General features: G+C 41.8%; 2 protein-coding genes across 3 annotated transcripts in view; both read right to left on the bottom strand.

The window, feature by feature from the left end:
- LOC130369512 (sideroflexin-1) overlaps positions 1–14,286 on the bottom strand; it is a 49,925-nt gene that overhangs the window by 23,077 nt on the left and 12,562 nt on the right. For both annotated transcript variants that reach the window (XM_056574863.1, XM_056574862.1), the window contains exons 2-4: positions 11,874–12,046; positions 8,215–8,385; positions 3,255–3,353 (exon numbers count right to left, since the gene is read on the bottom strand). In XM_056574863.1, coding sequence (XP_056430838.1) covers positions 3,255–3,353; positions 8,215–8,385; positions 11,874–12,037 — 434 coding nt within the window. In that variant the 5' untranslated portion in view covers positions 12,038–12,046. The remainder of the gene's footprint in view (positions 1–3,254; positions 3,354–8,214; positions 8,386–11,873; positions 12,047–14,286) is intronic.
- LOC130369513 (peptidyl-prolyl cis-trans isomerase FKBP11-like) lies at positions 12,902–13,635 on the bottom strand. Its single transcript, XM_056574864.1, is given in 2 exon segments — positions 12,902–13,193; positions 13,195–13,635. Coding segments are annotated over 2 exon segments (300 nt in total). The 5' UTR covers positions 13,228–13,635; the 3' UTR covers positions 12,902–12,926.

Raw genomic sequence — 14,286 nt, 5'->3', positions numbered from 1 at the left:
TCTGTAGCATTCAGCAGCTAATAAGTACTGGAAGGATTAAGATTTTTTAATAGAAATAATTTACAAATATGTTTGTTTAACTTCCTGCCACCAGTTGATTTAAAAGAAAAAAGGTTTTCACCGGAGTACCCCTTTAAGCCAAACATACAAGGTACAATAGGGTCTACTCACTTGGCAGAATTTCCGCTTGCGGAATTCAGCCTCAAATTAAAGCCCATAGACTTCTATGAGATGCCACACTCCCATTCACACTTCTGAATTTCTGAAGTGTGAATGGGAATGCGGAATCCCATAGAAGTCTATGGGCTTTAATTTGAGGCAGAATTCTGCAAGCGGAAATTCTGCCGTGTGTGTGAATAGACCCTAACCGTGATCGCAAGTCTGCAGCGAAACTACAACTTCCAGCATACCTTTGCAGCCCCAGTATAAGCAGAGTTTTTAAGCACGTGCTGAAAACGCCCCCCTCGGCTTATACTCGAGTGTCAATCCCTTCTCAGTGGTCTTCAACCTGCGAACCTCCAGAGGTTGCAAAACTACAACTCCAAGCATGCCCGGACAGCCATTGGCTGTCCGGGCATGCTGGGTGTTGTAGTTTTGAAACCTCTGGAGGTCCGCAGGTTGAAGACCAAGGCGGCCTTCGTCATCATCCAGACCCCCCCCCCCCCTTTAGTTTTCTACTCATCTCCCCTCGGCGGGAAGTTAGGGTGAGCTGGTCCAGGCCATCTATGCTGCAGGGACCATCCAGTGGGGATGGTTTGTCGTTGCGGGCTGTCCATTTTCACTGGGGGGGCCCTCTTCTCCGCTCCAGACTAGTGACGTTGCCTTGATGGCGACGCACAGGGATGTTGTGTATGAACGTCCCTGTGCGTCGTCGTCAAGGCAAAGTCACTAGTCCGGGGCAGGCCCGAAGCGCGGAGAAGAGGGCCCCCCGGTGAAAATTGACAGCCCGCAACGACTAACCATCCCCACCGGACGGTCCCTGGGCATAGATGGCCCAACCAGCTCACTCTAACTTCCCTCCGAGGGGAGGTCAGTACAAAACAAAGGGGGGGGAGCTGGATGATGACTAAGGCCGCAGTGGTCTTCAACATGCGGACCTCCAGAGGTTTCAAAACTACATCTCCGGGCATGCTGGGAGTTGTAGTCTTGCAACATCTGGAGGTCCGCAGGTTGAAGACCACTGATGAAGGGATTGTCAGGCGGTGATGATGAGGGGGGGGGGGGGATGACGGGGGTCTGGATGATTACATGGGGGGGATGATGTATTTCCCACCCTAGGCTTATAGTCGAGTCAATAACTTTTCCTGGATTTTTGGGGTGAAATGATGAAATTAGGGGCCTCGGCTTATATTCGGGTCGGCTTATACTCGAGTACATACGGTAAGTACTTTTAAAGGCATTTTTATACTCTGACTATGGTTTTAAATACAACTCCAGAAAACTAAAAAAACAAGCTTCTCTGAAGGTATACTCCCTGGGGCCAAAAGAAGAAGGTTTTGTAGGGAGCTTTAGCACACATGGGCGAGTAAGACACCCGTAAGAGCACAATCACAATCCTTAATTTACACCTGCATCAGTTTTTAACTAATAAATAATATGAAATTCATTTTAAGGGTAATACCATTGCAGTCCCCTCTTTTAATACTATGTAATTCTATTTTAGTATAAAGACTATAATGTCCATGTTATTGTATTACAGGGGGCTCTAAGCAGTAATGAAGGATGTATGGAGGAAGGGAACTTATTACTGACCACACAATATTAATTGCAGGGGACAATACATTAGGGATGCAATGAGGGTGTTAGAAAATGGTTAGAAGAAGTAGTACTATCAATGTACACCTCTCCTCAGGCTGGGGACACATTGTAGTTATTCCATTCCTTATGATGTGCAAAGCTATGAGCACTGTTTCAGGAACATGCTTCTGGTGAACAAAGGAAAATAAAATACATAGTTTATGGTGAATTCAAAAACTCTTGAAACATTGGTGAACATGCAGGCAGAATAATGACTGGCTACATCTGGAAAACATGACCAGTAAAACAGTCTCTAGCAAATGTATTACAGGAGAAAAACATTTGGAGTATTTTTTAAGGGAACCTGTCATCATATTTTACCATATATTATATTTGGTAAGATCTTCTTACTTACCATGGCAAGAAGAAGTTCCTGCCAGAAACAATATGCCGATTAAAAGGTGTCCCCACTGGCCTGTAAGCAATCCCCTGGGCAGGAGCCATCCTCTTGTAAACTAAACTAGTCAGCTGTAGCTGTAATCACGCCCACTCAGCGTGATTGAAAGCCCTGGCACCGCCCGCTTCATTGTTCTGCTCCATCTGCTTAGGGAGCAGAATGGTGACACGGACTGTCAACAGGGACACCTTTCAAACGGCATATCCTTACTATTGCTGCCGGCAGGAACGTCTCCTGGGCAGGGTGAGATTATATGGGCATTATATATAAAAATAGATAGATATATAAATATATATCACGCGTTGCCACGTGTTATGTGTGGTAAAATCTGATGACAGGTTCCCTTTAAATCTTTACCCCCCACAAAATATTTTTTTCCATGAGGACACAACAGGCAGGTACATGATCTCTATCTATTGCTGTCAGTATTTAAAATTAATTTGCAGGTCAAGCTGCTACCTAAGTCAGTGTTTCCCCACCAGGGTACGTCCTGCTGTTGCAAAACTACAACCCCCTAGCAAGCCCGCACAACCAAATGCTGTTTGGACATGCTGGGGGTTGTAGTTTTGCAACAGCTGGAGGCACCCAGGTTGGGAAAAACTGCCTTAAATATTCCTAAGGAGTGTTTAAATGGAGTATTTCTCTGACTTAACATACAGAAGTAAATCTTTGTACTGACATAAGACATTAACAGTTGAAAAAACCTTGTGAAATACCTAACCCACAGCAGGCCATTTGTCATTTACACCATCAAAGCAATTTTTTCAGAATGGTGAAAAAAAAACACATATATATTAATATATTTAAAACAAATATATATATTATTATTATTATTTTTTTTTACAGATGAAGAACCTTATTAGAAATGACAACACTACGCTTATCAGATACTATGTGTTGCTTGCTTTGCCAACAATCTTTTCAGCATGGTGTGTGCCTGACACAAGGTCACTCATTTCATTCCTGCACATGGCTGGGCTCCAAACCTCTATTGGCATAGTAATAAAGCAGCGTGGGCTGAGGCTGTTGGCACGCAGCCACGTTTTATACATTCTCCTACCTTCCAGTGATGGGAGCATCTCCACTTCGATTCGTGTAGTTAACAATGGCATTAAAAGACTGGTTAATCCACTGCCAAAAGATCACGGCTGGTGTTGTCCTAAAGATAAATAAAACAAAGAACAGTATTTTAAGGCCTTTATTAGACATGGCCTCAAGGCAGTGGCTCTAAAGGTCAAACGTGGACATCAGGGAGCCGGCTGCATTCATATTTGTAGTTTTCTCACTCATTTTTCTGACAGCTGCACAAATATTGTCTGCCCTGCTTGATTCACAAACATTAACCTTTCTAATATACTGTACATCATAAAAAAATGTTATCTTTTTAGAGAAATCATGGATTATAAAAAAAGACTACTAGCCCCTAAAGGACTTAAGGACCCGGCAAATTTTTGTTTTTGTACTTTCATTTTTTCCTCCTCCCCTTCTAAAAATCATAACGCTTTCAATTTTGCACCAACAGACCCATATAAGGGCTTGTTTTTTGCATCACCAATTGTACTTTGTAATGACATCAAATATTTCACCACAAAATCTACAACGGAACCAAACTAATTTATTTGTAATGTATAATTATTTGTTATTTTTAAATTATCTGAAATGGAAAAAAACAAAAAACGCCATTTTGTAACTTTAGGGGGCTTCTGTTTCTACGCAGTGCACTTTTCTGTAAAAATGACATCTTTGCTTTATTCTTTAGGTCCATACGGTCACAAGGATATCCAATTTATGTAGGTTTTATTTTATTTTACTACGCCGTGATCTGTAGTTTTTATCAGTACCATTTTTGTTTTGATGGGACTTTTTGATTGCTTTTTATTAATTTTATTATGTTATATGAAGAGATCAAATTGCCCAATTTTGGACTTAGGTATTTTTTTTTACGATTATGTTTATCCTAACTATTTTTATCCTTTATTTTTGATTACATTATTTTATTTAAAAAAAAAAATGGGAAAAGAGAGATGATTCAAACTTTTATTAGGGAAGGGGTTAATTTAACTTTAATAAACTTTTTTTTATTTATTTATACATTTTTTATTTATTAATTTTTTTTGTCCAAATAGTGGGCTATACCATGCAAGCTTTTGATTGTATACACCGTGCTATGCCACAGCATAGCATTGATCTGCGCTATCGGTTCTGCCTCAGCGTACCGAATGGATGGCGAGGAGGCAGGTAGGGCACTCCTGCCATCCACTCAGCTGATCGGGACCCGTGATTTCACCGCGGAAGTCCCGATCAGCTGCCCTGAGCTAACCGTCACCGTTAACTCAGCATTTTAGACGCCACAATCAATTTTGATTGAGGCGTCTAAAGGGTTAATGCCAGGCATCGGCCTGATCGGTGATGCCCGGCATTAACCGCGGGTCCTCGCTGCTCATAGTAACCGGGACCCACCAAGTATGCCTAGCTCGTGAGCACGCTTCAAACCACAGTAATGGGACCTGTACGCCTTTCGTCCTTGAGGGGCTAAGGGTCCCCATACTATCCAGAATATAATCCTCTCTGGTTGCAGCATTATCTTTGTCCAAGCTGAAGCACAGGCAGGGACAAAGTCCAGTAAGGCTGGGTTCACACCATGTCTTTGCCATACTGCTTTCAATAAGTTTTTCTAAAGAAAACCGTATGGCAAAAAAAACAAATGGAACAGTATGGGAAAAAGTAAACCATATGCGTTTTTAAACCGTATACTGTTTTTAAAAGTGCATACAGTTCAGTCCGTTTTTTATTTTAAAAAAACATGCGTTTTTGAAAATGTCCATTTTTAATGGGAGGGGTGTTGGGTGGGGACTTTAGGATGCAAGTGCGCATGTGCAAAGTAAAAATCGTATGTTTCTTGTATGGAACTGTATACATGTGCGTTTCCCATTGACGTCCATCCATGTTAAAAAAAAACGTATGCGGTTGCAGTGCGGTTTTTAAACCGGAGGCAAAACTGTGGTTGACTACAATTTTGTCTGCGGTTTAAAAACCGTACTGCAACTGAATACGTTTTTTAAAGGGGTACTCCTTTCCCTTGCTTTCGGAGCTTCGCTCCCCAGCGTCCGGAAGTTATTGTTCTGAACGATGTGTGTGCAGGCTTCTGTGTTCAGGACCGCCACTCGTGATGTCACGCCTCAACGAAAGTCTATGGGAAGGGGGCGTGATGGCCGTCGTGCACCCTTCCCATAGACTTTCGTTGAGGGGGCTGGCGTGACGTCATGTGGGGGCGGACGTGATGTCACGAGGGTCGACCCTGAACACGGAAGCTCGCACACACATCGTTCAGAACAATAGCTTTCGGACGCTGGGGAGCGGAGCTCCGGAACGGAGTACCCCTTTAACATGGACGTCAATGGGAAACCCACATGTATACGATTCTATATGGGAAACAGTCTACGGTTTTTACATTGCACATGCGCATTTGCATCCTAAAGTCCCCACCCAACACCCCTCCAATTAAAATGGACAACATTTTTAAAAACGTATGTTTATTTATTTATTTTTTTTATAAAAACGAACGGAACTGTATACACTTTTTAAAACAGTATACGTTATAAAAACGCATATGGTTTACTTTTTCCCATACTGTTCCATCTGATTTTTTTGCCATACGGTTTTCTTTAGAAAAACTGATTGAAAACAGTATGGCAAAAACGTGATGTGAACCCAGCCTAAGTAAGGGCGGCACTAGAACTCCTCTGTGCTCACTCTTGTCCTATCAGGCAACAGCATGAAAACATAGAGAAGAGGGTTACAGAGCAGCCTGTAGTGATTGGATGACAAGACCTAGCATAGCACAGCAGACTCAGGTAGGAAGTGAATGCATGGTGAGTGAGGGCAGGCTCAGTGCTTGCCTAGGACACACCCCTTCCTGAGCAGTGGATGTCAAATACAGAAGCTAGACAGAGAAAAAGACATGTAAAAAAAATCTGCATGACCTAGTGAGGGACATATATAAGCATTCTTTTTATGTGATATGACAGGTATCCTGTGTAGAGATGAGTGAAGTTACAGTGATTCGATTCGTCACAAACTTTGCGGCTCGGCAGTTGCTGACTTTAGCCTGCATAAATGAATTCAGCTTTCAGGTGCTCCGGTGGGCTGGAAAAGGTGGATACAGTCCTAGGAGAGAATCTCCAGCCCACCAGAGCACCTGAAAGCTGAACTAATTTATGCAGGATAAAGTCAGCAAATGCCGAGCCGAGAAGTTTATGAAGAATCGATTCACTGTAACTTCGCTCATCTCTAATGCTGTGAAATGCTGAATAGATCACCAGGATTATCATATGAGAAATATTTCCATGGGGCCCCATCATGTTGAAGCAGCATGACCTTAGGGCATCCTTATACAGAGCAGGGATGGCTGAGCAGATTGAGGGAAACAGTTTTGTGGGGAAAATTGAAGATCTTGTTTATGATTGTAATGTTATTATCGAAATCGCCCACTAGGTGTCTCACTTCAGTCTGTTTAGCAATCCCTGTCCTCTCTGGACTTGCGGCCCATCTGATTGCATGTCATTATCTGACGCCTACCCAAAAGGCACTTCTGACTGTCACCTTCAACATGCTCATAACAGGGAAGAGGGGTTCACAACCAACCCATGTGCTTATTGGCTAAGTGGTATGCATGTTTGTAAGCCTAAGAACAGCATGGTGGGTAGTGAGAGAACAGAAGCTACATCAGCATACTGCTGGCAAGCCTCACGCTACAGGGGACTGCCCAGCTGATACAGTTAAAGGGGTTATCCAGGAAAAAACTTTTTTCTATAAATCAACTGGTTCCAGAAAGTTAAACAGATTTGTAAATCACTTCTATTAAAAAAATCTTAATCATTTCAGTACTTATGAGCTGCTGAATATGAGTTGTTCTTTTTTGTCCAAGTGCTCTCTGATGACACCTGTCTTGGGAACTGTCCATAGCAAACCTCTCCTACTCTGTGCAGTTCCTGAGACAAGCAGAGATGTCAGCAGAGAGCACTGTTGCCAGACAGAAAAGAGCAACTCAATTTCAGTAGCTGATAATTATTGGAAGGATTAAGATTTTTTAATAGAAGTCATTTACAATTCTGTTTAACTTTCTGGAGCCAGTTGATTCATAAAAAAAAATAGTTTTTTCCTGGATAACCCCTTTAACATTCATGCTGGAGCTGAAGTTCGCACAGGATCAACATATTGGAAATACTCTTTAATGTCACCAACTTTGGTGATTTAGGGTAGAGGAGAGGATTTATATTTTATTCTACCACAAAATCTTTTATTGTAGAGGCAATACAGTGAAGAGTGAAAGTGATTTTAAATTTTTACATTTGTTACTTCATTTTTATTATTTCTGAAACATCTCCGTTAACTATTAGGTATGATGTAGCACACAGCATACCCTACACATACAGCAGACACCACACACACACACACACAATACTCTACACTATTCACACAGCTTATACACACACATGGATAGTACAAAGACAGCCTAATGGAAACTATACATACAGCATACACCACACCCACAATACTCTACACTATTCACACAGCTTATACACACACGGATAGTACAAAGACAGCCTAATGGAAACTATACATACAGCATTCACCATCTATATACTACACACACAGCATACTGCACACTATGCAATGCAAACACTATACACACAGCAAGCTGATTATATACACATGGGACCTAACACCCACACAATACTCTATACTATTCACACAGCTTATACACACACATGGATAGTACAAAGACAGCCTAATGGAAACTATACATACAGCATACACCACACCATGTATATACTACACACACAGCATACTGCACACTATGCAATGCAAACACTATACACACAGCAAGCTGATTATATACACATTGGACACTACACACACAATACTCTAATACTGTATATATATATTATTTTTTCTTTTTTTTCAAACATTCAGCATAATAAATGCATTTTCTTAAATTCACCCATGAGTTATCTTACCTGTAGAAGGTCATCATGCATCCTGTGATAGTCATATTCATTGGTACCTGAGCGGACATTCTTCCAATAAGAATCATCTTTTCACCAGTATCCGGGTGGAAGGCAGAGTCATACACGTACTTTGCTCTCCATAGTTCATCTTCTGTGAGTCCAGGCTGTACAACTCCACTTCTATAATGACAAAAAATAAACCAAGAGTTTTGTATGATCCCTTAATGTATTATTGTGAGTCCATTTGTTGGTTTTACAGTGTAATGTGTTAGTAGGGGATATACCGTGTCTATGGCCTCTTGGAAAACTGGTCAAGTGTCGGTCAGCATGTTCTGCTGAGGATCTAATGTTGCAATATGATCACTCTTGATTCTCAATACTTGTAGTGGTAATGCAGTTACTTGTAGAAATACAAAAATTGACAGGCACATTCAGACATCATGGAGTGAATGATGGATATGGCATTTGTCAAGCTCCCTGGGGTCGCATCCCCACTGACCACATTTCTATTATGTCAAAAAACAACAGTTCTCTCATTTCTAAGGAGCATGAGATCTTACTGGTGCTATAGAAATAGCAAAATGCATTATTTCCTTCTATGAGCAAAAGGCAATTGAACAAGACCAATGAGGTCACTGATTGGCTATGGTATCCTGTGCACAGTGAACATTGACGTCATTGAGAAGCTTTTAATGGGGTGTCGGAGAGACGATGGCAAGCTGAGGGGTGAGAATACAATATAAATAAATAATATATATATATTTTTTTTTTTATTATTATTTTATTTTATAATTCTTCTACCATCTCCTGTCAATGCCTACTTTTTTCATTTGTGCCAGAAAACCCAGGGGTAGGGTAGGCTAAAGGTAAGGTCACACATGGTATATTTTGCTGCTGTGTATATTCCTACCCATTTAAGTCAATGAGTAGCAAAATATGCAGACTTCAAAAGATAGGAAAATACGCAGCAGATACGCAGCAAAATACGGCATGTGTGACCCTACCCTTACAGGTTATTTATAGTTTCAGTGTAAGGTTTGTCTTAGGGTGCATTCACACCTCGTTTTTTACATACGGGTGCCGGATCCGGCTTGGGGAGGGGAAACCGGGCGCTCCTGTACCCCAGCCGGATCAGCCCGTGACTCCATTTACTTTAATGAGTCAAATGGTGACTCCGGTCGGCTCAGTTTTGACCCGTATGCGGTTTCCTGACCGGGCCTAAAACCGTAGTATACTACAGTTTTAGGTCCGGTCCAAAACCGGATACAGGTCAAAACTGAGCCGACCGGAGTCACCATTTGACTCATTAAAGTAAATGGAGTCACGGGCTGATCCGGCTGAGGTACGGGAGTGCCCAGTTTTCCCCTCCCCAAGCCGGATCCGGCACCCGTATGTAAAAAACGAGGTGTGAATGCAGCCATAGTTACATTAGTGCACAATTCTGGTCAATGACTTCTCAGACCTGTCCCAAGCCCATGCTGTACACGGCAGCTGTGCGCCAAGACTATCTTCTGTGTATAAGCATAAGTCCACCAAGTGGACAGAGAATATGAAATTACAAAAAACTCCAGTAATTCAGATCCACTTGAAGCGGGCCTCTACCTTGAAAAGGAATGAAAGTAAATGATAGTGTCAATAAATAACACCTTTGCCAGATTCCTTCGACTCATATCAACTATAAAGTTGGCAGAGTTTCCATTCCAGGCAACAAAACAAACAAATGAAGATGTGACAAACATGTTTTCTTTATATGTTTACTCTGTGATAGCAAGGTTATTACTTAAAACCTAGTGCTGGTGAAAGATTAACCATCTCTGACCCAGCTTTGTAGGTAGCTGTTCCACAGCAGTGTAATGTTAAGCTTTGGATATACTGCCTAAAATTTCTGCAAATAATGTGCAGGGAAATCTGCAATAAGTCCTGCAAAATTATGGTTGGATGTGGATTGTGCAAAAAAAGCTAATGGGGTCAATTTAAAAAAAATCTTCAAAAAAATTTACTGACTACAGTGATCCCTCAACTTACAATGGCCTCAACATACAATAGTTTCAACATACAATTGTCCAGATAAGACCATTGTAAGTTGAAACCAAATTCAACATACAATGCTACAGACAGTCCAGATCTTTGAAACGTGTCAATGGCCGGAAGAACTGATCAATCAGAATGGGCAATTTACTGGTAAAACACCTGTATTACTGAAGTGTATGCACTGACTGATGTCTGGTAGCGTAGGGAGGTATTACATGTTCTGTACACTTTACCTGTGCCAGGGTTAGCTGCTCCTTTGGACACCAGGTGAGGGTGACTCCATGTTACTTTTTTTAGGACAATGCGTGTGCTGTACAGGACCCCAAAGAAGTTCCTGTCCTCTACATAGACCAGTTTTTCCTAAGCAGGGAGCCCCCAGCTGTTGCAAAACTACAACTCCCTGCAGGGAGTTGTAGTTTTGCAACAGCTGGAGGCTCCCTGCTTGGGAAACAATGACGTAGATCATGATTTACACTCCCAGCAGATCTTTCTTACTTTTATATGTAAGGATTTGCTTTATCTATATTAGTTATCTACTTATTTTTCTTTAATTCTCACTTTTTCCTATTTTTGGATGACATTTTGGTGCCTTTAGAACCAATTACCAGGTTTCCATAGAGTTCTGGTCTCAACATACAATGGTTTCAACATACAATGGTCGTTCGAGAACCAATTAATATTGTAACTTGAGGGACCACTGTATAAGAGACTTAAATTGACATGCTGAACACTGTGTACTGTAGGTACATTTTCATGCTGCAAAAATTCCAACACAAGTAGTTAAAATGAGAACATTTCATCCACACAAGACACTGCACAAATCCACAGGTAAAACCCACAATGATCCGGCGTCATGTGAATTTACCCTGTGAAAAACATGTTATTAAGAATCCAATTAATTCAGATACTAAAATGTTAAAACAAAACATGGGGCGTGAAATACACCACACTCAAGTCGCTATTACTCTCCATATGGTTTCTAGGAAAATGGATGCTTCCTGCCCCCCTGCCACACACTGCCATTTAGGACTGTGGCCTTCCAGATCTGGCAGCACAGTGGTGGTGTTTGTTTACTAAGGCAAATGGTGCCCAAAGAATACGTTGTTTTAGAGTTGGGTCCCACATATCATATACAGAGTGTGTTTCACGCTGCACAAAATGGAAATACACTGCATATTCTCCTATGAGCAGACACAGGGCCGATAGGGGATAAGTTGCCAACTAGGGATGTAAGAAAAGAAAAAAATCGATTTGTGCGATTATCGCGATTTTTCACTTGCCGATACTGAATAGATTCAAAATATTTTTGAATCGATTCTTTTAGTGATGTGGAATTTGTATCTCCTGATGCACGGAACAGCATGTCCCGGGCATGAGGAGATACAAGTTCCACATTTTGTCAGCCAGATCTGACGCGGCGGCGCTCTGGGTGTATGGAGCGGGCTCCGACTCGTGCCTGCTCCATACTCTGCGGCCCCCGGCTGAAAGCTGAGCTGCGATTGGTTGTTATGGGAAAACAACACATCTGGGTCACTGTACCTCTGAGCTCTCATTTATTCACTGTATAAACTGGTGCATCCTCTGGGGGTGAAGACCGCGGGATAGGAACTGAGCGAGTAGGAAAGTCCTGTACATACCTGTAGTCATGAACAATCTGCCTGGCATGCTCCAACTGCTCATTTGACAGAAGGATATTTCTTGGGTCGGTTACTGTAAAGAAATGCTTTGCTCTTCCAACAAATGTGCTCTGGTCCCAGCGAGGTTCCTTGATGTTAATATTTAAGGATAATTCGCTTGACATTTTTTGAAGCTGCATAAAAAAAACAAAAAAACAAAAACAAAAGTAAGATCAAACATTTGCAACATCAAAAAGTAAGCCAAGTATCTGGAAAGTCATTCTACCACCATTGTTCTTAGGGCATCATGACTGTACATTCCGACGCAGGAAACACAGACAAACACCAAACGGGACGCCAATGTATACGTGCCCGGATAGGCACGGGCCCCCTTTATTTCAGTCTCCCAAACACAGTCAGCTAGTTATGACAATTGGGGTGATTTTCTCAGCATATACATGTTTTGTCTTGCTCTGCTTTAGGGCCTGAGGTAAATGTGCCTGTCAGTGCACGCATATGTTGGTCAATGCACACTTCGGAATTTCCGAGCAGAATTTCTCAACATGTGTATGTGTGTTAAATAGCTGGAGATATTCTAATGAAATGTAGTACATGTTACTTACATATTACAACTAAAAATATAGTAGAATTAAAAGGGGTACTCCCGTGGAAAACTTTTTTTTTTTTTTTAAATCAACTGGTGCCAGAAAGAAAGTTAAACAGATTTGTAAATTACTTCTATTAAAAAATCTTAATCCTTCCAGTACTTTTTAGGGGCTATATACTACAGAGGAAATGCTATTCTTTTTGGATTTCTCTGATGTCATGACCACAGTGCTCTCTGCTGACCTCTGCTGTACATTTTTGGAACTGTCCAGAACAGGAGAAAATCCCCATAGCAAACCTTTGCTGCCCTGGACAGTTCCTAAAGTGGACAGCAGAGGTCAGCAGAGAGAACTGTGGTCATGACATCAGAGAAATCCAAAAAGAAAAGCATTTCCTCTGTAGTATACAGCCCATAAAATGTATTGGAAGGATTAAGATTTTTTTTTTTTTTGAGAAAATTACAGTTTTTTATTTCCTTTTTGCTTTGTTCTTTTTTTCTTCCTTCAGTTTCTTCTTCGATACAGTCGGAGACTTGGCCTTGGAGTAGAGATGGTAACCTATCAGCCCGAGAAGGGTGGGCACTAAAGCAATGCAAAGCATGGGGAGCACGTCATTTACAAGAGTCTGCCACTGCGTGGGCTTAGACAGTGATATGACTTCAGTCTCAAACTGTAGCACTGTATCACCTGGCATAGAAGGTGGGAATCCTCTCTTTCCATAAGCTAAATGAGGGGGGGATGACCACTTTACGTTTCTCCCCAACACACATTCCTAGAAGGCTCTTTTCTAGACCTATAGACTGTAACAGGACACTTCAGACTGCATAAATGTTGGCACTGGTATCACTTGTTTCTTCCCAAGCTCTACCACAAGTGGATCCCGAGATAGGGAGCTATCGATCACGCGGCCATCATCAAGTCTTCCCGTATAGTGGAGCTGAATGGTGTCTCCCCAATCCACCGTGTCCTCACACGACTCCGGCTTCACCAGAGTCTCAATGACCAGGTCGGTGTTATTGTCACCAACGTCCTCCTCGGCGTCCGCCCGGATCAGTGCAGATGAGGAGAAGAGGAGCAGCAGCAGCAGCGGTGCCCGGAAAATGGTGCACACGGGATGGAGAGAAGGTGACAGCTGCCGGGGACACAGAGAAAGAGCGAGGACTGGGGAGCGCTCGGAGCGTGGCCAGGATTAAGATTTTTCAATAGAAGTAATTTATAAATCTGTTTAACTTTCTGGCACCAGTTAATTAAAAAAATATATATAAATAAATAAAAAAAGAAGTTTTCCACGGGAGTGCCCCTTTAAATTAATCCTAACCCACTCCTTATGTGAGGGTGACCAATTTTGTCTGAAGTCTTAAATGGGTACTCCAGTGGGAAATACATTTTTGTAAATTACTTCTATTTAAAAATCTTAATCCTTCCAGTACTTATCAGCTGCTGTATTCTACAGAGAAAGTTTTATAGCTCTTTTCTGTCTGACCACAGTGCTCTCTGCTGACACCTCTGTCCATGTCAGGAACTGCCAAAGTAGGAACAAATGCCCATAGCAAACCTATCCTGCTCTAGACAGTTCCGGATATGGACAGAGGAGTCAGTAGAAAGCACTGTGGTCAGACCGAAAAGAACTACACAACTTCCTGTGGAGCATACAGCTGCTGATAAGTTTTAGAAGGATTAAGATTTTTAAACAGAAGTAATTTACAAATCTGTTTAACTTTCTTTCACCAGTTGATTTGAAAAAATACCCCTTTAACAAGTCTATGGGACTCCACGGTATATTTCCTAATTGCGTTCCTCTCAGGCTGAAGAGAACAGTTAATGCTAGG

The sequence above is a fragment of the Hyla sarda genome, chromosome 4 (genome assembly GCF_029499605.1).
Source record: "Hyla sarda isolate aHylSar1 chromosome 4, aHylSar1.hap1, whole genome shotgun sequence".
NCBI classification, from domain to species: Eukaryota; Metazoa; Chordata; class Amphibia; order Anura; family Hylidae; genus Hyla; species Hyla sarda.
Note: the sequence above shows the minus strand (reverse complement) of the source record. Positions and strands in the feature narration are given on the sequence as shown.